This window comes from Saccopteryx leptura, chromosome 6 (assembly GCF_036850995.1).
Source record: "Saccopteryx leptura isolate mSacLep1 chromosome 6, mSacLep1_pri_phased_curated, whole genome shotgun sequence".
Taxonomy (NCBI): Eukaryota; Metazoa; Chordata; class Mammalia; order Chiroptera; family Emballonuridae; genus Saccopteryx; species Saccopteryx leptura.
The window spans coordinates 24,027,277-24,052,353 of NC_089508.1; the positions used below are offsets into that span (position 1 = coordinate 24,027,277).

General features: G+C 40.1%; 1 protein-coding gene across 1 annotated transcript in view; it reads left to right on the forward strand.

Annotated features, from left to right (window-relative positions):
- Nucleotides 1-25,075, forward strand: part of SNW1 (SNW domain containing 1) — a 30,611-nt gene extending 5,536 nt beyond the window's left edge. The window contains exons 3-14 of the mRNA XM_066341629.1: nucleotides 2,996-3,157; nucleotides 10,419-10,514; nucleotides 10,789-10,895; nucleotides 12,442-12,546; nucleotides 13,639-13,708; nucleotides 14,554-14,619; nucleotides 16,444-16,560; nucleotides 17,891-18,032; nucleotides 19,994-20,090; nucleotides 22,138-22,255; nucleotides 24,165-24,328; nucleotides 24,408-25,075. Coding sequence (XP_066197726.1) covers nucleotides 2,996-3,157; nucleotides 10,419-10,514; nucleotides 10,789-10,895; nucleotides 12,442-12,546; nucleotides 13,639-13,708; nucleotides 14,554-14,619; nucleotides 16,444-16,560; nucleotides 17,891-18,032; nucleotides 19,994-20,090; nucleotides 22,138-22,255; nucleotides 24,165-24,328; nucleotides 24,408-24,606 — 1,443 coding nt within the window. The 3' untranslated portion in view covers nucleotides 24,607-25,075. The remainder of the gene's footprint in view (nucleotides 1-2,995; nucleotides 3,158-10,418; nucleotides 10,515-10,788; nucleotides 10,896-12,441; nucleotides 12,547-13,638; nucleotides 13,709-14,553; nucleotides 14,620-16,443; nucleotides 16,561-17,890; nucleotides 18,033-19,993; nucleotides 20,091-22,137; nucleotides 22,256-24,164; nucleotides 24,329-24,407) is intronic.
- The last annotated feature ends 2 nt before the right edge of the window (nucleotides 25,076-25,077 follow it).

The window sequence follows — 25,077 nt, forward strand, 5'->3', positions numbered from 1 at the left end:
GGCTATAGTGGAAAGAGCACCAACCAGGAGTTTAAAAACAAACTGTTTGCATCATACTTTGCTACTTGTTGTTTGTGTAAATCCTAGCCTCTATTCATCTGTTTCCTTATCTTCATTTTGAGAGTGTTAACATATGCCTAATACATATATTAGATAAATTTTTAAGAGATATAAGAGATAGAATTTGATGGTTGATTTGGAAGCATGATGGGGAAGGAAAGAATCTGGAATGATCTTTTTATATCTTGAGCTTGTTCCCAAAGAACAAACTTCTTTGGTAGCTCCTATCCTGTTTACTCAGAACCCTATACATTAATTTGATACACATTGGAATTTCTTTCCCTAATTCCAGAGCACACTTTCCCATGACTGCCTTTTAATCTAGGAAGAAAAGTAAACATTTGAGATTTAATTCATTTTGCCTTCCCAAGACCTATCCTGTATCATCAAGCCTTTTCTCTACCTCTCCCAAAATTCATTCTGACTCCTACAAATTTTCCTCCACATTCCAAGGAATATATCTGTCCTATTAAAAATCTTTAAATGCCTATATCATTTATTTTTGCACCCTATGGTTTTCTCACTTTCTTATATTTGGTCATATGGTTATAATTTTTACTTTACAAGTATTAAGGACTCATGCCCTAACTTTCTTCACGGGCCTCCAAGGGTTGATCATTGGATTAAAACTTGTTGCCTAGTACCCTACAAGAAGCCATCTGTGTTCTCAGCATGTCCCATGTTTGTCGTTACCCTACCCACTAGAACTCTTCATAGTGTCTAGAGCAGCGGTTCTCAACCTGTAGGTCACGACCCCTGTGTTTTGGTTGTCGGACCCCCGCCCGGGGTTGCGACCCACAGGTTGAGAACCGCTGGTCTAGAGGATGAGCACCCAACTAGATCTTGTCTTCTTCTAACATATTCCCTATTTTTGTTTGTTTCTCTCAGCTATTCTTTGGTCCCTATTAATTCTAGCATGTGAAGACCAGTCTCACAACAATTATTAAAGGTTTTCATTATTGCTTTTGTTTTTGCTGGTAGTGTAATTTGTAAGAAACAGAGCCAAATAAAAGATTACCAAGGAGGCTTATCTGGGCTAAAAAGGTAGTGATTGTCATATCTAATAGAGGACTTGAGTGTCTCTTTTAAGATATTCTTCATTTGCAAAAAAAAAAAAAAAAAAGATATTCTTCATTTGGCTTCAAAGATTTCAGGTGGTAGGCATCATTTTACATACAACAGAAATCTCATCCTTGCTTCCATGTCTTCATTTATGACATTCAGGTACTATTAGCTTTTTAAAATCTTAACTTGACTATCAAAGGTTTCATATATCCTGGCAGAACAGAACAGTTTATTTGTAAATCATACCAAAAAAGCCAGCTAATCTGGAAATACCATGAATGCTTTTTGAGGGGAGTGAATGTTCTGCAGAAGAAAGCATTTTGTTCTAGTTTTCAAAGTAAAAGCTATGATTTTCTGGCACGCTTAATGACCACATAATGCCACATCTACAGTTCTGAAGTGCTTATTATACTTGAAGAACTCTAGCAAATCTGAGCATGTGACAGATTGATGGCCTGGTATAGGTAGCACTTTTCTTGTGACTGCTTTAACCATTTCTGCCTAATTCATAAGAAAATGTCTCCCTCAGCTTTATTGTTTGCTTAAAAAACAGTCAAGCCTTTCTTTAGCAATTAAGCATTTGATAACCTAGTAAATGATCTGTGCATGACTGAATGGAATAGTTCTTAAAGGGAGGGTCTTATAAAAGTGTTTATTTTCATAAGTTATTTTTATCAAACCACCCTAAATGATTCATTTTAATATGTTTCTTCTATCATTTCTCAGTAGCACTGACTTGCCTTTTTTTTTTCTTTTTAGTTAAAAGAGAGCTATTTCAATTTAATAGGAAATACACTTTTTTGGGAGTCAGAATACCTGGGTTCAAGTTCTGCATATGCTAGCCATGAGGCCTTGAGAAAATCCCTTAACTTTTCTATACTTGAAGTTTTTATATATGAAAATATGAGGTATTGAAGAATTAGAAGGATTAAATGAGGCCATGGCACATTGACTCAACCAGAAGAGCTGAAAGAGTGTCAGCTCAGCTTGTAGAAGTCCTGGGTTCGATTCCCAGTCAGGGCATACAGGAGAAGTGTCTGTCTGCTTTTCCACCCCTCCTTCTTTTCTCTCTCTCTCTCTTTTTCTTTCTCTCTCTTCCCTTCCTGCAGCTGTGGCTCAAGTGGTTTGAGCAAGTTGGCCCTGGGTGCTGAGGATGGCTCCATGGCCGCCTCTCAGGTGCTGAAATAGCTTGGTTGCTGAGCAACGAAGCAACAGCCCCAGATCGGTAGAGCACTGCCCTGTAGGGGACTCGCTGGGTGGATCCTAGTTGAGGTGCATGCAGGAGTCTTGTCTCTCTGCCTCCCCACATTGCACTTAAGAAAAAATAAATATAAATAAATAAATAAGTAAAAGAAAATTATTTATGTTAAAACTAAAATCTTTTCCTTAGCTTAAACATTTTGCTTAATTTTTTCCTGCCACTTATATAAAAGCCAGATTCCTTGCCATGGTCTAGAAGCCCTTTCGTGGTTTGGTGTTTGTCCATGCAACCATATCACCATGTGTCTGCCCCTGTGTCTTCAGTAAGCTGCAGCCCCGCTGGGCTCTTGTTTCCTAGAACATGCTAAGCTTACTCTTGCAGCAGGGCCTTCACATTTGCTACTTGATCTGCCTAGAAGATGCTTCGCTCAGATCTTCGCATGACTGATTTCTCGTCATTCGGGCTTTCGTTCTCATGTTACCTCTTCACAAAAGCAATGCCAGCCACACTATCAAAATAGCCCTTCAAGATCAGAGAACCGTTTTATTTCTTGTCATGTCTCTAGCTTCTTGCATAATAAAGGTTTAATAATTATTTGTTGAATGAATGAATATATCTTGAATCTCAAATTACTATATATATTTTTTTTTCTTTCTTTTAAATATATAGGATTTTGGAGATGGAGGTGCTTTTCCAGAGATCCATGTGGCCCAGTATCCACTGGATATGGGACGAAAGAAGAAAATGTCAAATGCGCTGGCCATTCAGGTGGATGCCGAAGGAAAAATCAAATACGATGCAATTGCTCGACAAGGACAGTCAAAAGACAAGGTTATCCTCTCAATGATTTTTCCCCATTGATAATTATTTTGTGAAGAATTTTTTTAACTGTGTTGAAATAATAAATCTCTGTTCATTTAGTTCATGTTAAAAGTAACAGTGAAATTTACTTAGGCTTACTGAAGATACAACTTCATAGCAATGTGAACATTACATTATGACTTCATAACAGCAATGACTTTTTCCTTTTAAATATCCTAAATTGATGATAGCTTATATATGCTTAGGGGTTTTTGCTTATATATATCTATATCTATAGATAGATATAGATATAGATATATTTGTGTGTGTGTGTATTTTTCTTAAGTGAGAAGCAGGGAGGCAGAGAGACAGACTCCCACACGCACCCTACCAGGATCCACCCACATGCCCACCAGGGGGGCGATGTTCTGCCTATCTGGGGCATTGCTCCATTGCAACTGAGGCCATTCTAGTGCCTAAGGTGGAGCCCATGGAGCCATCCTTAGTGTCCGACTTTGCTCCCATGGAGCCTTGGCTGTGGGAGGGGAAGAGAGAGATAGAGAAAAAGGAGAGGGGGAAGGGTGGAAAAGCAGATGGGCACTTCTCCTGTATCCCCTGACCAGGAATCAAACTCAGGACTTCCACACACCAGGCCGACACTCTACGACTGAGCCAACCGGCAGGGCCTTATTTTATATTGGTAGGACTTATTTTATAGTACTAACATTCTTTAAATGCGAGCAAAATTTTAGAAATATAAATCTTTTTAGTTTTGTTTATAGTCTCTTCTAATTCTCCCCCATGTACTTACAAAGATACTTGAATATAGTACATTAAACAAACCTCTTCTTTCCTTGATTAAGCATATAACTGGTATTTGTTATCCAGATTTAGGGTGGCTCTGCTTATAAAATAATCCAAAGACCAAAAATAAAACATACTTAAAAATATCACAGAGCAGCTATACTGAGAGCCAAGAAACTGTTTTTAAGAAGACCTAGTTTTTTCCTTATAAATAAATACTCCAAAGAGAGGTAAAAGATCTCTTTAGAATTGAAGATGTTGGGGAAAATACTTAAAAGCCCTCTGTAGCTGGCTCATTCTCTCCCAGTTTCATTTTACCCTGTAAGATAGCGCTAATGATAACCCATCCTTTGTTCTGGTCACGGCTGATGAGTTTGGGGGGAAACAGTCATGCATTCATGCACTTTATATCTCTGGTTCCATCTAGGCCCTCTTGCTTTTTCTCCAAGCTTTAACTCCTCCTCTCTGTCCCCTCTCAGTTTAACAAGGTGACTCCCTGTCTGTTTGCATATAAAGACTAAGAAAACTGTCAACTTTCTTTATCCTGCACTTGTCTTTTTGTCTTGACTTTTCCTCTCATCTCTATAAGAAATCTCCTCTCCTACCTAACATCTTGCCACATGTATTTCAGTGTTTTCTGGATCTCATCCCTTCCCTTTCCCTTTATAACGCCACATTTACTTTATTCTTCTTGAGGTTATTTATGCCTTTCTTTTTTCTCTGGCTGGCTCCTTCCTGTTAGTGTTTGAATATGCTTGTTTTTCTCATCTTTTTTTTTTTTTTTTTTTAATTTTTTTTTTTTTTTTTTTTTATCATTTTTCTGAAGCTGGAAACAGGGAGAGACAGTCAGACAGACTCCCGCATGCGCCCGACCGGGATCCACCCGGTACACCCACCAGGGGCGACGCTCTGCCCACCAGGGGGCGATGCTCTGCCCATCCTGGGCGTCGCCATATTGCGACCAGAGCCACTCTAGCGCCTGAGGCAGAGGCCACAGAGCCATCCCCAGTGCCCTGGCCATCTTTGCTCCAATGGAGCCTTGGCTGCGGGAGGGGAAGAGAGAGACAGAGAGGAAAGCGCGGCGGAGGGGTGGAGAAGCAAATGGGCGCTTCTCCTATGTGCCCTGGCTGGGAATCGAACCCGGGTCCTCCGCACGCTAGGTGTTTTTCTCATCTTTTGAAAAAGAAGTTTTTCCCTGACTATCTTCAAGATTCCCTTGAGCTACCACCAAATTTCCACCTGATTTTCTTCCCTTTCCTTCAGGAGTTGTTTTCTGTTCTTGCTACTTCTTCACCTCCCATTCACTCTTCCTTTCACTGTGCAATGGCTTCACCCCTACCAGTCTGCTGAGATAGCTCTTTGGTGAAGGTCTCTAAGAGTTTTTATTTTTCTCTTTAGTCTGATTTATTGCCTTGGATAAAATATCACTTGTGCTGATGATTGTCAAACTGTGTCTTAACCCTGTCCGGGTGGCTCAGCACATAAAGCATCATCCCTGCGCACCACATTGCAAGTTCAATAAACACATATGAGAAACAATCAGTGAGAACACAACTGAATGGAACAACAAAATGGAACAATGAATTGATGCTTCTCTCTCTCTCTCCCTATCCCTCCCCCTCCCCCTCCCCCTCCCCCTCCCCCTCTCCCTCTCCCTCTCCCTCTCCCTCTCCCTCTCCCTCTCTCCTCCTCCCTTTCCTCCTCCTTCTCTGCCTCTTCCCTCCCTCCCTCCCTCTTTTCCTCTCCCCCCTCCCTACCTTCCTCCCTCTCCAGCCCCTCTCTCAAATGGAAAAAATTTAAAACAAAAACAAAAAGACTGCCTGACCAGGCGGTGGTGCAGTGGATAGAGCGTCAGACTGGGATGAGGAGGATCCAGGTTCGAGACCCTGAGGTCGCCAGCTTAAGCGTGGGCTCATCTGGTTTGAGCAAAGCTCACCAGCTTGAGCCCAAGGTCGCTGGCTCAAGCAAGGGGTTACTCGGTCTGCTGAAGGCCGGCGGTCAAGACATGTATGAGAAGGCAATCAATGAACAATTAAGGTGTTGCAATGCACAATGAAAAACTAATGATTGATGCTTCTCATCTCTCCGTTCCTGTCTGTCTGTCCCTGTCTATCCCTCTCTCTGACTCTCTCTGTCTCTGTAAAAAAAAAAAAAAAAAAAGATTATATCTCCAGCCCACTTTCTCTCCTTGTAAGAGCAGACGTATCTCAATATCTACAAGTGCTGCTCAATCAAATCCAAAACTAAAGCCATAATATTTCACTTACTCTACCTTTTTGCTTTTTTTTTTTTAAGCAAGAGAGAGAGAGAGAGGCAGGAAAGGAAAGAGATGAAAGCATCAACTCGTAGTTGCAGCACTTCAGTTGTTCATTGATTGCTTCTCATATTTCTCATATGTGCCTTGACTAAAGGGCTCCAGCCAAGCCAGAGACCCCTTGCTCAAGCCAGCAACCTTGGGCTTCAAGCCAGCAACCTTTGGGCTCAGGCCAGCGATCGTGCAGTCATGTCTGTGATCCCACATTCAAACCAGCCACCCCGCACTCAAGCTGGCAACATCAGGGTTTCAAACTTGAGACTTCAGCATCCCAGGTCGATGCTCTATCCACTGTGCCACCACCCATCAGGCAGTCCACCGCTCTTATTCTCTAACTCAGTGATTGAAAGTGATACCTTCCTAATTGACTATGCTAAAAGCCTATGAATCCTTTTTTCTTCTTATTTTATTAATTTAAAAGAAATACACTAATACTGTATTTTTATGGTAAAAGATACCAATACTACATTAAGTATGTACAGTCCTGCCTACTTCTCCCACTTTACTTTCCAGAAGTAACCACTTATTACAATGCTCTATATCTTTCTCGAGCTTTGTTGTTGATTTAGGTATATATATATATATATATATATGTATTCCCACTTTACATACATAAACACACAAATATATATATACCGTTTTTTTACATGAATGAGATTTTAATACCCATAACTTCCATAGACTCCCCCATTGACTTAACCAGAAATACCTGTGGTATTTACAAAGGCCCAAGGAGGGGAATTGGAGGTAGCAGCCACACCCTGTTTTAAAACCACTGGTTTTCCTATTTTAGAAGAAGGAATTGGCTACTAAATGTGCAAAATGAGTTTTGTTTTGTTTTTTCCAGAGACAGAGAGAGAGTCAGAGAGAAGGATAGATAGGGACAGACAGACAGGAACGAAGAGAAATGAGAAGCATCAATCATTAGTTTTTTGTTGCAACACCTTAGTTGTTCATCGATTGCTTTCTCATATGAGCCTTGACCGTGGGGCTACAGCAGACTGAGTAACCCCCTGCTTGAGCCAGCAACCTTGGGTCCAAGCTAGTGAGCTTTGCTCAAACCAGATGAGCCCGCACCCAAGCTGGTGACCTTGGGGTCTTGAACCTGGGTCCTCCGCATCCCAGTCCGATGCCCCATTCACTGAGCCACCGTCTGGTCAGGCGCAAAATGAGTTTTTAAAAATGTTATTAGGAGGCTGATATGCAGAGTCCTTAACATAGAATGAAAATTGTTTATTGTATTTATAGTATAGTACAAAGATTTCTGATTTATATCAGAGGGATCATTCTTCAGAAACCAGGGAGTTTTCACTGAAATGTTAATAGTGAAAGAGCAAGAATGGAAAATAGCTAGCCCTGGGTAGAAGAGATGAAGAACAAGGCAGGATTGTAAGGGATAATACTGGGGTAAGTCTGAGGCCATTGAGCTCTACATGTAAGGTAAGTACTGTGTGTAGGACTTATTGGCAATATAAAATTAGAAGGGAAAAAAATTTTTTTTTTTTTTTTTTTTTTTTTTTTGTATTTTTCTGAAGCTGGAAACGGGGAGAGACAGTCAGACAGACTCCCGCATGCGCCCGACCGGGATCCACCCGGCACGCCCACCAGGGGGCGATGCTCTGCCCCTCCGGGGCATCGCTCTGTTGCGACCAGAGCCACTCTAGCGCCTGGGGCAGAGGCCAAGGAGTCATCCCCAGCGCCCGGGCCATCTTTGCTCCAATGGAGCCTCGGCTGCGGGAGGGGAAGAGAGAGAGACAGAGAGGAAGGAGGGGGAGCGGTGGAGAAGCAAATGGGCGCTTCTCCTATGTGCCCTGGCCGGGAATCGAACCCGGGTCCTCCGCACGCTAGGCCGACGCTCTACCGCTGAGCCAACTGGCCAGGGCAATCTTGGTAGTTTTACCAAGATTTATTTCAAGAAAGGCCCTGGCCGGTTGGCTCAGTGGTAGAGTTCAGCCTAGCGTGCGGAGGACCCGGGTTCGATTCCCGGCCAGGGCACATAGGAGAAGCGCCCATTTGCTTCTCCACCCCTCCGCCGCGCTTTCCTCTCTGTCTCTCTCTTCCCCTCCCGCAGCCCAGGCTCCATTGGAGCAAAGATGGCCCAGGCGCTGGGGATGGCTCTGTGGCCTCTGCCTCAGGCGCTAGAGTGGCTCTGGTCGCAATATGGCGATGCCCAGGATGGGCAGAGCATCGCCCCCTGGGGGGCAGAGCACCGCCCCTGGTGGGTGTGCCGGGTGGATCCCGGTCGGGCGCATGCGGGAGTCTGTCTGACTGTCTCTCCCTGTTTCCAGCTTCAGAAAAATGAAAAAAAAAAAACAAAAAAAAAAAACTACCAAGATTTTTTCAATTGTGACTTGAGTGATGAGTCTTGAAATAAAAAGCCTTGCTGTTTACATTTTTATCTCCTGAAATAGTTCCATAGGAAATGTTACATGATACTACCTGAAAAAATGCCTTCAGCCTCTCCTGCCCCCTCCCCAAATTCATCATCTTTAACCCCAAGATACTTTTATATGTTATTATTTATTACCTTGTTTATGTGATTTCACAAACCAGCTAAGCTTAAAGCTAGTGTTTTTTTTCTACCTCTGAAGTGGTGAATATGTTGGCAGGCTTGTCCTCTTAGTCAGTCTAGTTCTTTGCCCATTTTCAGTAATTAAAAAGAACAAAAATCCTGTTTCACAGATAAGTTACCGCTTTATCTTTTCACAAAGCTCATTTGTACTCTTGATGCCTTCGATAGTATATTGTATTTTTCAGATAACCCTCTCCAGCCCCCTTGCCTCTTGGGACATACTGATTTCTCCGGCAGACTTGGTTCTTGGACAATAAAAATAAGAAGTTTTAGAGTTAATTACCATGGAGGAATCTTGCGCTTCATATGTCCTTCACTTAGCTTTGTGAGATGCTAGACTCTTACTGATGCTCATTTAAAGGGTTATTAACTTTGGAATACCCAAATAAGAAGCAAATGGCTCTTGTATGCTAAATTAGTATTGAAACTTTATGTTGAGCATATATGACTGCTAGGGAGCCATTTACTTAGAATCCCTTTCTATAATGATTGCTGTGTAAAAGTGATTAAGATTATTCTTCATAGTCTTGGTATTATTTTCCTGAGAATTATTATATCATTTTAAATTCTTGTCATGAGATTTTTCCATCCTGAGAAACATCAGCTTTTTGAAAGATCAGTTCCTAGCTGCATGATCTCACTGCAGTGAGCCTCGCTCTTTTCACGAGAATGAGCGCTCTGAGGGTGGTGACACTAGTGCATGTTTTATGGCAAATCAGCTACATGCTTACCTGATCCCTTGTCGAACTCCTGAGAAAAACAAGCTAGAGATTTCAGGAGATAGGAATTGGGTTTCCTTTCATATTCATAAGCTGCCATTTCTATGTGTGTCAGAATTCCTGACTCAAGCAGCAAAATATAGAAGGCTGACTGTTATATTTCCAGTATCTCTTTTTTTTTCCTATAAAGTCTGCCATGTAAGTTTTTATGAAAGTATTTGAGAAGTATAGATGGGCATGAAAGTAACATTCAGTTTATTGTTGGAGCCTACCACATCAATGTCAGCCTGGTAGAAACCATGTTTGAACCTAGTAGAAATGAATTCTAAATCTGAATGATGAGTATGAAATAAGTTTTTTAATATATATTTTGAGGTGTTTTATGGAAGAACTGTTCTGAGATTTTTTAAAATGGCCCATGTTCCTTTTCTTAGTCTATGTTAATGCCAGAAAAAAACAAAACATTCTAAGTAGGGTGAATTTGTAAGTTATTTGGTAACCTGACTTAAACTCTGATGAGCGTGTAATCCAAGATAATAGTGCTAAAGCAATTTATATTATCATTAATTTCAAGTCCTAGTGAGCCTCAAAAATAAGGATCACTGATGCATAAGATTTTGTTGGCACAATTTATTTGTATGCTGACTTGATTAGAAGATTTAAAATAATTTAAATGCATGAGGTCAAAGGAAAATTATTAACTTATATGGCCAGGGCAGCAATTTGTACATTTCAAGGTTCTTTGGCTTTAAGATCTAGAAGACAAAACTTTTGTCCTAAATTTGTGTGTTTGCTGAGAGGACATGCTGACTTCTGAAATGACTTAATGAGGTTGCTTCTTTTCATTGTCTTCTCAAGTCTGCTTGTCTTGGAACATTTTAGGTCATTTACAGCAAGTACACTGACCTGGTTCCCAAGGAAGTCATGAATGCAGATGACCCAGACCTACAGAGACCTGATGAAGAAGCTATTAAAGAGGTAACTTGGAATTGCTATGTAGAATTATTTTATTTTTTTAGTGGTTTTATTTATTGATTTTAGAGAGAGGAGAAGGGGGGTTGGGGAAAGCACAGTGAGGAGTGGGAAGCATCTACTGATTGCAAGTCTGGGATTTCAACCCAGTGACTTCATCATTCCAGGTTGACACTTTTAGCCACTGCGTCTCCAACACGTCATACTATAGAATATCTTAGATGACTTTTTGTATCTTTATTAACTTCCAAACCACTCAATGTGGTGTTTTGTATTTCAGATAACAGAAAAGACAAGGGTGGCCTTAGAAAAATCTGTATCACAGAAAGTTGCCGCAGCCATGCCAGTTCGAGCAGCTGATAAACTGGCCCCTGCTCAGTATATCCGGTATGAATCCCCCTGGGAGTCTTAGTTCGGTGTCAGACATGATTGGGTTGAGGCCTGCTATTCTGTCACTGTCCTTAGTCACAGTTGTAAGTGCAATTTTTAAATAATGACTCAAAGCCTATTGACTCTGCAAGACAATTGAAAGCAAAAAAAATTTTAAGGTACCACTTTTTAAGATATTAGATGTTCTATTTTCAAAATATTTTTGTTTTTAGAAATTTACAATTACTTACATTATATGATCCAAATCACAATTATTTGTAGTTTTTCACTTATATGATAGTATATACTTGTATAATATTTATATAGTATAAAGATAACTATGTTGATAATGTTATATAATATAATACTATTATATCATAATAGTATGATAATGTGTTATATAATGTTGATAATTAACCCTTTGAGTAATGAGGGGGTTTTTTTGGGGGGGTTTTTTTTTCTGAAGTTGGAAATGGGGAGGCAGTCAAGACAGACTTCTGCATGCGCCCGACCGGGATCCACCCGGCACGCCCACCAGGGGGCGATGCTCTGCCCATCCATGGCTTTGCTCTGTCATGACCAGAGCCACTCTAGCGCCTGGGGCAGAGGCCATGGAGCCATCCCCAGCGCCCGGGCCATCTTTTGCTCCAATGGAGTCTTGGCTGCGGGAGGGGAAGAGAGAGACAGAGAGGAAGGGGAGGGGGAGGGGTGGAGAAGCAGATGGGCGCTTCTCCTGTGTGCCCTGGCCGGGAATCGAACCCAGGACTTCCGCATGCCAGGCCGACGCTCTACCACTGAGCCAACCGGCCAGGGTGAGTTTTTTTTTTTTTTTCAAAAAATGAAATTAGTTCCAGTTACAATTTTATTAACTTAAAATCATGTTTGATAACCAATTTATGGAAACAAGAAGAGCATACATTTGCCTTTTGTAAATGTTGCCTTATACATTTTTAAAATTAAAATTTTTGTGCGACCATACTCTGGATGTCAGAAGGCACAAGGACGTATGTGAACGTTCGTACTACTCAAAGGGTTAATAATTTATTAATATCATTTATATTATAGTAGGTATCCTGATAAAACTCTTAAATTTTGAAGGGTTTCACTGAACTAAATCTTGTGTGGAGGAATGATTCACAAATAGATGTTAAGAGAAAATTAAGAGCTGGTAGACCTGCTACCATTATTCTTTCCGTTTTGCAACCTATAATTAGTCAGAAGCTCCTGACTGTAAGTTGCCTGCTGAGAATATGGATCATTATTTTCTCAAATGCAGACTTAAAAGACCTCTTATCTGTGAAATTGAACACTCTGCCTTCCATGGTAGAAAATGGGCAGAGGTGGATTACTTACTATTATGAGTTTAGTTTACATTGTACTTATAACTCATAATTGCTGTTAGTTTCTTATCTCTACTGCATTCTGCCCTGCCTATTTTGCAATTTCCTGTTAATACTTTGTGAAAGGAATTGACTATACAGCCTAGTTTAGCATTATAATAGAAGAAAACTACCTATTGAAAACTTGAACTAGTTATACCTTTAGTTTCATCTGTACTCTTCAGATACACACCATCTCAACAAGGAGTGGCTTTCAACTCTGGAGCAAAACAGAGGGTTATTCGGATGGTGGAAATGCAGAAAGATCCAATGGAGCCTCCGAGGTTCAAGTAAGTAGGAGGCTTCGTGAAAACAAACCACTATTGTTAAAAAGGATGTCAAAGGAGAAAAATGTCTCAAATGTCCATTAACAGGTGAATGGATAAACAAATTGTAGGACTTCTAGATATGGAATACTACTGAGCAATAAAAGGAATAAAACCTTAGTACATGTAATAACATGGATGCATCTTAAAATATGTAATTATGCTGAGTGAAAGAAGCCAGATAAAATGAATTATACTGTATGGCTTATTTTCTATAAATCTGCAATGAAAGGAAATAGATCAGTGGTTGCCTGTGAGGAAGAGTGGAGGACAGAGAGATGATGAGAACTGGAGGGCATAGAGAAACTTTCGGAGGTGATGGATATGTTCACTCTTTCGAGTGTGATGATGGTTTCATAGGTATATACTTGTGTCAAAACTTGATCAGACTGTACACTTTAAATATGAGTAGTTAGTTGCATGATAGTTGTACTTCAACAAAGCTGCTTTTAAATAGGAAAAAAAGTATAGTGCCTGACCAGGCGGTGGTGCAGTGGATAGAGCATAGGACTGGGATGCAGAGGACCCAGGTTCGAGACCCTGAGGTTGCCAGTTTGAGCACGGGCTCATCTGGCTTGAGCAAAAAGCTCACCAGCTTGGACCCAAGGTCACTGGCTCGAGCAAGGGGTTACTCGGTCTGCTGAAGGCCCGCAGTCATGGCACATATGAGAAAGCAATGAACAACTAAGGTGTCGCAACAAAAAACTGATGATTGATGCTTCTCATCTCTCTCCATTCCTGTCTGTCTGTCCCTATCTATCCCTCTCTCTCTGACTCTCTCTCTCTGTCCTTGTAAAAAAAAATTTTTTTAAATAAAAATAAAAAAAAACCTCCAAAAAAAAGAAAAAAGTATAGTATCGTACTCTCTGAAATAATAACGGTATTGTGGCACTTAGTTGGGTAGTGATGATGACAAAGTTGCCCATGTTTTAAGATAGACTTTATTATAGATTCTCTGAAGCTTTACATAATAAAAAATGAGGAGGGGTGACGTGAGGCTTAACTAACCAAAAGGGGAAAAGTATATCACTTTCTCTGCTTTGATTTATACTTCAGGATTAATAAGAAAATTCCCCGGGGACCACCCTCCCCTCCTGCACCTGTCATGCATTCTCCTAGCCGGAAGGTAATCTTTACTATTTGTAAAATCTTATTTTGTACTCATGGTTATTAATTTTATGAATAACTTACCACAGAATAAAGTTTAGATACCTATATAATTCTATTTCACCACATTTATGCATTGTGGGGGTTTTTTTATTGTTTTTCAAGGTAAAATAGGGACCCACTCAAGACTATAATGTGTAATCCACAGTGTAAGAAAATGCATGTAAAATGTTAGCTATTTTATGATTAACCTACCCTCTGTTCAGTGGAATGAACAGGATCTACTATTTGACATAAAGAATGTTATCCTAAGGTTGCCAGTTCGAAACCCTGGGCTTGCCTGGTCAAGGCACATATGGGAGTTGATGCTTCCAGCTCCTCCCCCCTGTCTTTCTCTCTCTCTCTCCTCTGTAAAATGAATAAATAAAATAAAAATAAAAAATAAAAAAAAATAAAAAAGAATGTTATCCTACTTATAGGAAGTGAGAACCTGGGATAATTAGTTCTCTGATAATCTGAGTGACTTATTTTAGGTATGTTTTATTACACAATTAAAGAATAAGTATTCATCTGAAAGATGTCATATCACTTTAAATATAGAAAAATACTAACCAGCATTTTTTTTTCTAGCCAGCATTTTTAACTGTCAAGAATAATTTATAGATTTCTTTCCATTTTTTTATATTACCATTATTACTAGACTCTGTGATTTAGAGAAACATAGGATATAGTGCTACCAAACAAATGGAATTTTAGCCTTTGACTAAACTCATCCAAATATCTGCCTACGAAGAAAAAGAATACACTGAGTTTTAGCTAGACTGTAAATCTAAAAATGTCTTTTCTACTCTTTCTTCAACTCAGATGACTGTGAAGGAACAACAAGAGTGGAAGATTCCTCCTTGTATTTCAAACTGGAAAAATGCAAAGGTAATGAAGTTGTAAAATCAGTCTCTTAGAATTAGAACCTACTGGAAAACACTCAGGAAGGATAACTTTGGGTGAAACTTTAGGTGAAACCTCATTGATCTCAGCTGAATGTTTTCAAAAAGGAACACCCAACCTATATGACTTTTCTTCCTTTTTATTTTTTTTTAATGTAATAGAAATGTTAGTGTGCTAGGCACATAAATACCATAGATTCTATTAGAGAGTTGTAGTTATCAGGTGCACATAGAGAAGGAATAAATAACATATCAATGAAAAGGCAGCACTTTTTAGAAAACTCAAATTTATATCTGAAATTATTTTTGAAGAAAAATCAATTTAATTGATTATATGACAAAACACAGTAGATGCATAGATATATTCAGCTTTAATTTTTAAACTACTTGTTTCTCTTTATAACATTGCATGTATAAGCTATTTAAATCCTGTGTATCTACTAACTGCCAAAGCTGCTAGAAGTGACGAAGAAACTATAAAATGATGTAGAATAAACTTTCTAATCACTAATTCCTTTTTTCTCTCAAATCATATTTCATGATTCTGTTTTGGATGGGTGAAGGCCACTTTAACCCATGGATTATATATAAATTATTTTCTAAAGGAAATTATGTATTCATCCTTAAAAAATAAAGATTCTTAGGGATTTAATTGGGGTGATTAATATGTATGTAACTGTGATATTTGGAGCTGATTTTGTGACACTTCCTTGTATGGGAATAAACACCATGGACTAGAGCAGGGGTCCCCAAACTGTGGCCCCGTGAGGCCATTCATCCGGCCCCTGCTGCACTTCTGGAAGGGGCACCTCTTTCATTGGTGGTCAGTGAGAGGAGCATATTGACCATCTCATTAGCCAAAAGCAGGCCCATAGTTCCCATTGAAATACTGGTCCGTTTGTTGATTTAAATTTACTTGTTCTTTATTTTAAATATTGTATTTGTTACTGTTTTGTTTTTTTACTTTAAAATAAGATATGTGCAGTGTGCATAGGGATTTTTTATAGTTTTTTTTATAGTCCAGCCCTCCAATGGTCTGGGGGACAGTGAACTGGCCCCCTGTGTAAAAAGTTTGGGGACCCCTGGACTAGAGGTTAACATTGGAGAGTTGAGTCAGAAATCTGGAAAAATAAAGCTAAGCCTGAAAGTTAGTTACATGGATGTTCAAGCATATTTCTTGAATTGTTTAATGAAATAAGATGCAAAATTTCAGAACACAAAATCTAAGTTGTTAAACTTTATCTTTTCTCTGTGTACTAAAACTTACAAGGTTCCAAGAGTCTGGCAAGGTATTAAAACAGTACAACAGATTATACTACCAAAGATACTGTTATTTTAGTGATTTGTTCCACCTTTGTGTGACTATTATATTTACTTGAGGAACAAGTATTGAGCTATTTGATAGTGATTCCTTGTATTATAATTCAGTTATTCACATGAGAATCTATTTTCCCAAAACATGAGTTTTGAAATCATACTAAGTATAAATTCTAGCTCATCCACTTAGTTAATCGTGTGTCCTTAGGGATATAACCTAACCTCTATTTTAGCATCTTTATCTCTGAAATGGAAACAATAATGTTACCAGCCTTTTAGAATTTCTGGGAAGGTTAAATTAGACCATAACATGTGAAGCTCTTAAACAATCCTCCACACAAAGCACTCAGTGTTAGCTGCTGCTGTTGCATAATTGTGAAGAAAGATGTAAGGAAAAGAATTCAACTAAATATTGTCAGAATGGACATATTTAAATCTAATTTGAAAGGATCTGCTGTCACTTCTTTGGTTTCTCTGCCTGCTATCCCACTAGGGTTATACAATTCCACTAGACAAACGTCTGGCTGCCGATGGAAGAGGACTGCAGACAGTTCACATCAATGAGAACTTTGCCAAACTGGCGGAAGCCCTCTACATTGCTGATCGGAAGGTTGGTCTGTTACAATTTAATTGTTTAATGCTGTTGATAATTTGTAAATATAATACATTCTTGGTTACCTAAGATACTGTTATTTTAGCTACAGTCCTGAATACCCAGAGAGACTCTCACCTGTGGTATGAGTGTCTGAGATGGCAGGTGCGAGTTGCAGCTTTGTACGTGGTCCCAGCCGTTGTAGACCCTTATACTCACCTCAGTACCGCGGTCCAGTTTCCTCACACTTCAGAATCATAGTTTACTGTGCTGATCTCATTTTGTGAAGATTGCCAGCTGCTGTTGCGAGGTTTTGTAATTTTCCTCTATTTTAGATATAGATGTCCTCCCAGAGGTCAATAGCAGGGAAGGGCAAGCAAACATTTTGACAAGTTGAATGGTACAGAAAATGGCATTCATAGTATTGGCTGTCTGTTAATATTATGGTGTTAATATGTGACTTTGAAATTCACATACATCATGGCATATGTTTAGGACATAGAAAAGTGTATCTTTTGTATTGCAGTGAGCATTCTTATAAAATTATCTCTAGTAAATTTATCTTGAGGTGACTTGACTGATTTTAAAACATAAGCAGTTCCAGCCCTGGCCGGTTGGCTCAGCGGTAGAGCGTCGGCCTAGCGTGCGGAGGACCCGGGTTCGATTCCCGGCCAGGGCACACAGGAGAAGCGCCCATTTGCTTCTCCACCCCTCCGCCGCGCTTTCCTCTCTGTCTCTCTCTTCCCCTCCCGCAGCCAAGGCTCCATTGGAGCAAAGATGGCCCGGGCGCTGGGGATGGCTCCTTGGCCTCTGCCCCAGGCGCTAGAGTGGCTCTGGTCGCAATATGGCGACGCCCAGGATGGGCAGAGCATCGCCCCCTGGTGGGCAGAGCGCCGCCCCATGGTGGGCGTGCCGGGTGGATCCCGGTCGGGCGCATGCGGGAGTCTGTCTGACTGTCTCTCCCTGTTTCCAGCTTCAGAAAAATGAAAAAAAAAAAAAAAAAAAAAACATAAGCAGTTCCAGTTATGTTATTGATACTAAGAATTACTTTTCTGGAATCTTTTATTTTTTAGATTGTTTCTAAGAAAGCATTGGAGAACCACTGACTTTCAAGATTTGGGGGAGTCTATAGTTTCCTCTACTAAGACATTTCCCAGAGTGAAAAATCCAAGTGTGCAGTGCCTTCCAGTCAGGCTGTCATTCAGTGGACATGAATCTTTGTTTTAATCAACAGTAACAAATTTGAATTCTATATAACTGCTTTCTCAAGCCAGTCATTAGGGGCTTGGATGATAGCTGTAATTTATCCCCTGATAGTGTGTTATCTAACATCTGACTTCACTAACAGGCTCGTGAAGCTGTGGAAATGCGTGCTCAAGTAGAGAGAAAGATGGCTCAAAAAGAAAAGGAGAAACATGAAGAGAAACTTAGAGAAATGGCCCAGAAAGCCAGGGAAAGGAGAGCTGGGATCAAAACCCACGTGGAGAAAGGTATAACATTCTCCTTACTGAATTGAATTTACAATATGTATCTCATTTTAGAAAATCTCAGTTGATTTTTCACTGCATATAAATTAGCCTGTACATATAAAGAAAATGTAGCTATTTCAGAAAATGTATAAAAATGAAAAAGTAACTTCTCCCTTAATTAAGCTGAAGCAGCAAAAAATAAAGTATATATTTAAATGTAGACTTTCAGTATGGGGCTATGCTGGAAATTTTTAAAGTTCTGAGCCATATGCTTTTAAAAACTACATATTAGTCAAATAATAGGCTTGATTTTTTTCTTACTGAATTTTTCATGAAGCTGAGAAAGCGAAATGAAGTCTCCAAGTGAATAATTTAGCTACCCCACATGGTAAAATAACCCAGAATTTTTCTATCTTGTAGGCTAATATATCTCTAATCATTAAATCTATCCATACTTTTCTCTTGCCTTGTTTACTGGTCTATGCTGTTAATTCATTTAGCTGAGGAGAGTAATTTTAATTCAAGAAAATTGTAAGGGTGGTTTTTGTTAATAAATCCTTGTCTAATACTGGCACTGGTTGGTTGGCTCAGTGGTAGAGCATTGGCCCAGTGTATGGATGTCCCAGGTTCAATTCCAGGTCAGGGCACAGAGGAGAAGTGCCTATCTGCTTCTCTTCCCCTCCCCCTCTTTCTTCTCTCTCTCTTTCTCTCTTTTCTCCTCCCTCTTGCAGTCATGGCTCATTTGGAGTGAGTTGGCCCCAGGTGCTGAAATGGCTCTGTGGCCTCTGCCTCAGGCACTAAAACATGGCTCCTGTTGCAACAGACCAAGGGCCCCAGATGGTCAGAGCATTTTCCCCTTAGCGGGCTTGCCGGGTAGGTGCTGGTCAAGGTGCATGTGGGAGTCTGTGTCTGCCTTTCCTCCTCCCACTAAGTAAATTTAAAAAAAAAATCCTGACTAGTACTATTTTACTCATTCACTCAGTTCATACCAAACACCTACTACGTGCAAGATCCTTTTCTAGACAAAAGGTTTTCTGCTAGATAGGTAGGGGTTGGTACAGCAGTGAACAACATTCTAGGGAATGTGGACAGAGCAAAAAGTTAATTGTGTAGTATATTAGAAGGTAATAATCACTATGGAAAAAAATAAAACAGGAAAGAGGGATAAAAGTACCCACTTAGGAGATGGTAGCATTATCACAAAAACTTAAAGCAAGTGAGCCATGGGGGTATGTGGGAGAATAGCATCCCAGATCAAAGCAGCAGCACGTGCGAAGGCCCTGAGTTGGGAATATGCCTGGTGTGTTCAAGGAAAAACAAGGAAGCCAGTAGGGTTGGACGGACATGAGGAAGGAGAATAGTGGGACATAAGGTGTCAGAGTAATTAGGTTCGATACGAAAAGTACTGTCCAGATTATTTTAGCCACTTTAACAACATGGCTTTTACTTCAAGTAAGAAGGAAGCAATTGAAGGGTTTTGAGCAGCGTGACATGATCTGACACATATTAGAAGGTTGTGGAACCTGACCGGTGGTGGTATAGTGGATACAGCATCAGCCTGGGATGCTGAGGACCCAGGTTGGAAACCCCAAGGTCGGCAGCTTGAGTGCGGTTTCATCTGGCTTGAACATGGTCTCACCAGTTTAAGCACTGGGTCACTGACTCGGCTGGAGCCCCCTGGTCAAGGTACATTTGAGAAAGCAATCAATAAACAACTAAGCACCGCAACTATGAGTTGATGCTTCTCATCTCTCTCCCTGTCCCTCCCTCCCTCTCTCTTTCTCTCTCTCTCTCTCTCTCTCTTTTCCTCCCCCTCTCAAAAAAATTAATTGCATATAAAGTTAAAAAGACTGACTATGACTATAACAAAAATTGTATTTTTCATGGAAATTTTTTTGTGTAAGGTTAAAGATTATATTCTCTTGTTCAGAATATTAGTGAGTAATATAGTGATGAAGTAATTTTCAACTCTGTCCACACAGAGGATGGAGAGGCGCGTGAGAGGGATGAAATCCGGCATGACAGGCGGAAAGAGAGACAGCATGACCGGAACCTTTCCAGGGCAGCTCCTGATAAGAGGTAGGTGCTGTCTGAGATAAATACAAATTATGAACACTGGCCTTTGTGACCCTTTTAGAGAGGAGGTTTAGTCCACTAATCCCAGTTTTGCTTCTCTTTAGTTTGATAATTTAATAAATCAGCACTTATTTTCTTGCACTTAACCACTTACCTTGTCTTAGCAGAATTGGCTGTCCGTGGAAGTAATCTTTTCTTCCCTCACCCTGTAGCATCAACTAGAATTGAGAATAATGGGGATATAGAAAAGAAAATTCAGATCATGTTTGTGAAAAGAAGGTAATGGATAGGACTGTTCTGGTCTGTTCTTGCTCAGTTTCAGATGGAGAGACAAATTATGTGCCTGTTCCTCTAGACCAGAAATAGGCTGCGGTGCCTTTATTGAGATCCTTTTACATGCAGAGGACTCTAGAGTACAACGGGGGAGAAAGTGCGTTTTGTATGAAGTGAAAATCGGCCTCTTCTCATGAGCAGTTTCACTTAAAATTTAGAAAGGCAGAGCTATTATATAAAGTGACTTGGGAAAATCAACAGAACACTTTGTTTAAAATTAAATAGTTGGCATACAGACAAAAGCACTCTTAGTAAATACAGACTTGTATAGAACAAACTAAATCCACATATGAGGACTTGGAATAAAGTAGGGATTGGTGAAGTTTGTGGTTCACCAAAGGCTGAGGACTGACATAGCTGAGAAGTGCAGGTGAAATTCTGGCTGCAGATTAAATGCAAATGTGAAACCATCTTTCCAGATGAGCAGTAGCTGATACCATCTTTTTTTTTTTTTCTTTTTTTTTTTAAATTCAAGTCTTATACATGAAATAGAAGATTCCTGCTGGTGGGGCTCTTTGTTGTTCAATGGCATATTTCATCTCCTGGATAAGTGAAGGCATGGAATAGCGAAAATCTGAATTTAGAGTTGTGGGCAAATGTACAGTGTGGAAGGAAGAAGAATGAAGTGTGAAAGTGTGCAGTTAATGTACTTTTGGTCTGATTCCTAAGCTATAAAAATCAAAATGGCTCCTTACATAAATTGGGCCCTTAAAACTAGTAAAGTAGCTATGAGAATTGATAATGTAGAAGCTGTAAACCCGTGATTGGATGAAAATCAGATTGTCTATAGAAATCATTTTAAGATCTGACTTTCTATTAAAATAAATGAGGACAGTTACCATGGTTTCATTGTGATGTAGATTGCATTACATCCTGAAACAGCCAGGGAATTAATCTGAATGTCGAAATCGTACTGAGTAATCCTGTCATTGACATGTTTTCCTCACCATTCTAATAGGATAAACATACTAAATGTGGTTAGGTAAAAAAACCTGATTCTAGCTTATTGAAAGTGATTTATGTGATACATCTAATTTATATCTAGTTCCTCCCCATCCTCCTATAATAACAGAAAATAGAGAACATTGCAACTTCATATCTTAGCATGTGTTATAACAGGTGTCCCCAAACTTTTTACACAGGGGGCCAGTTCACTGTTCCTCAGACCGTTGGAGGACCGGACTATAAAAAAAACTATGAACAAATCCCTATGCACACTGCACATATCTTATTTTAAAGTAAAAAAACAAAATGGGAACAAATACAATATTTAAAATAAAGAACAAGTAAATTTAAATCAACAAACTGACCAGTATTTCAATGAGAACTATGCTCCTCTCACTAACCACCAATGAAAGAGGTGCCCCTCCTGGAAGTGCAGCGGGGGCCGGATAAGTGGCCTCAGGGGGCCGCATGCGGCCGGCCGTAGTTTGGGGACCCCTGGTTATAAGGTGATTGCTCGTATTAAAGACTTCTGTGTCAAGAGTGAGTCTCTTAATTCTTTTCAGACAACAGGAGGGCCTAATTATAAAACCCTATCTCTTCTAATCATCTATCGGAAATGCTATAAGGGCTGCATTATCAGGGGAATGTATGTTCACAAAATGTTAACAGGACATGTTTATTTCCTTTGTTTCTGAGATTAGTAGTATTTTTAAATTGAAATTCAGCTTGTCTGTGAAGAGTTTTCAGTCAGTGACATTGTATTTCAAAACAGGTCGAAACTGCAGAGAAATGAAAATCGAGATATCAGTGAGGTCATTGCTCTTGGTGTGCCCAATCCTCGGACTTCCAATGAAGTTCAGTATGACCAGAGACTGTTCAACCAATCCAAGGTACAAGAGAAATAGCTTAAGTGTTGATATGAATACCAATCCTGCCTGACCTGTGGTGGTGCAGTGGGTAAAGCATCCACCTGGAATGCTGAGGTAGCCGGTTCAAAACCCCAGGCTTGCCTGGTCAAGGCACATATGGGAGTTGATGCTTCCTGCTCCTCCCCCCTTATCTTTCTCTCCCTCCTCTCTAAAAATTAATAAATAAAATCTTTAAAAAAAAAAAGAGTACCAATCCTCAGGGAAAAGCAAATGAACATTTCATAGATATGTATCAACCTAAGGTATGCTGGCATGGAGACAAAAAAAATCAGAAGTCTTATGTTGTGACGTAAGAGACCAGTAAGATAGAACTGCTCTGATTTTGACCTCTTACTGTTGGCTAAAATTTGAGACAGTAGTAGAAAATGGAAGATACTAGGTTATAAAACTTCATTCTGGTATAGTATTCTTTTATTTCCAAAACAGAGCCAGTGACCTACTAAAGTATCTCTTGGGGTTTTTTTATTGTTGATCTTTGAAAAAAAAAAAAACATTTTTAATGCTATTGAAACACATAAACTTGGGATCTTTAAAAAATGAAACTGTAAAACTAGTCAGAAATCTAATTTCTATTGCCAGTTTTCACTAACTAGCTAGGACACATTAAGCCTGAAGAAGTACCTTTGTGTTTTAATTCACTTAACATTGATTATTTACTCTGCATAAGTGAGTGACATCATAGATGTGCCTTTGCCCTCAAAGAACCCTCAAGTCAAATGGAAAAGACACATATATAAATATAAATGAAGACAAGGCAGACTGTGGTAAGAATATAGAAGTATTAAGTTCTTTTGGCATACAGAGGAGAAAATTTTGACTTGCAGGTTTTAAGATCTGAAGGTAGCATTTGAGTAAGCTCTTCTAGTTAGTAAGTGACAAGGTGTGTTTTATATTCCCAGCATTGTTCACTGTATGGTCTTACTTAATCCTTACAAAAACCCATGAAGTCACACTATTATTACCTCTAAAGATGTGAAAATTGTGATGTAGAGGTTTAGCTAGTAACTGATGGAATTCAAATTTCAAACGTAGGCCATCTTAATTTCCAAAGCTTGTGTTCTTTTTTTTTTTTTTTTTTTTTTTTTTCATTTTTCTGAAGCTGGAAACGGGGGAGAGACAGTCAGACAGACTCCCGCATGCGCCCGACCGGGATCCACCCAGCACGCCCACCATGGGGCGACGCTCTGCCCACCAGGGGGCGATGCTCTGCCCATCCTGGGCGTCGCCATATTGCGACCAGAGCCACTCTAGCGCCTGGGGCAGAGGCCACAGAGCCATCCCCAGCGCCCAGGCCATCTTTGCTCCAATGGAGCCTTGGCTGCGGGAGGGGAAGAGAGAGACAGAGAGGAAAGTGCGGCGGAGGGGTGGAGAAGCAAATGGGCACTTCTCCTGTGTGCCCTGGCCGGGAATCGAACCCGGGTCCTCCGCACGCTAGGCCGACGCTCTACCGCAAAGCTTGTGTTCTTAACATTATGCAATGGCATCTTACCACTCTGAGCAAATGGTGTTAGGTATGAAAATTTCATATAAGTAAGTATTTGACAAAACCTCTTACAGGTTTAGGCTGAAACTACTTGAATGTTGTGATGAAAATTTTCCTGAATATATTAAAAAGTTAGTTTATGGTTAACTTAAGATTTTCATTGAGAGCCCTGTTATCTCAAACTATAAGTGATGTTCTCAAGCAGTTGAGAGGTATATTACTATTCTAAATGGCATCTGGTGTTTTACAGTTCTTCTTGCTACTATGTCTCTACAAATTGAAATCGTCAAGTACCTGCTTATACCAGTATCCCCCAGTTTTAAGTACTACTTTGCTAAAGTAGTCAAACTTGTTAATGAGCACCTATTGTCTTCTATTTTTCCACAGGGTATGGACAGTGGTTTTGCAGGTGGAGAAGACGAAATTTACAATGTTTATGATCAAGCCTGGAGAGGTGGTAAAGATATGGCCCAGAATATTTACAGGCCCAGTAAAAATTTGGACAAGGACATGTATGGTGATGACCTAGAAGCCAGAATAAAGACCAACAGGTACCAAGCAAACTGCTCAGTTTCAGTGTTTGCACCAGTGAAAACCAAGTAGTTCATAGTCCTTTCTTTTTTTCCCTAGATTTGTTCCCGATAAGGAGTTTTCTGGTTCAGACCGTAGGCCAAGAGGTCGAGAAGGACCAGTTCAGTTTGAGGAAGATCCTTTTGGTTTGGACAAGTTTTTGGAAGAAGCCAAGCAGCACGGTGGCTCTAAAAGACCCTCAGACAGCAGCCGCCCCAAGGAACATGAGCATGAAGGCAAGAAGAGGAGGAAGGAGTAGACCACACCCCTCCTCAGTGAATGGACGCTCTTCCATAACCCTAATGACGCAAGTCATATGGGGAACACTTTGTAAATGGGCCAGGTGAAACCAAATCTGGGTGTCAGACCCCAGCACTACTTTTTATTACAGGAGGAAGGAGGATGGAAACTTCTGCTTGAACTAGTTTTTTTAAAGAGCGGTTGTGTTTATCCTCCCACCTTTGGCATTTGTAGACCATACTGCCCCACACACGAAGTTATGGCCACTTCCTTTTGTTTGACGTTAGTACTCTGGGGTTAATATTTTATGTGAGAATGACTGCTTCTGAGTAAAGCCGCCCCACCCACAGTGTGTACAGGATGCTCCCATATTGGAACTGACCGGCCAAATGATGTTTGCCCCTGTTGTGCTCTGGTTCCATTTGGAGGGGAAAATAAGCGCTTGCTTCGTGCACCTATTTGTTTCAAATAAAAACATTTAGACAAAATG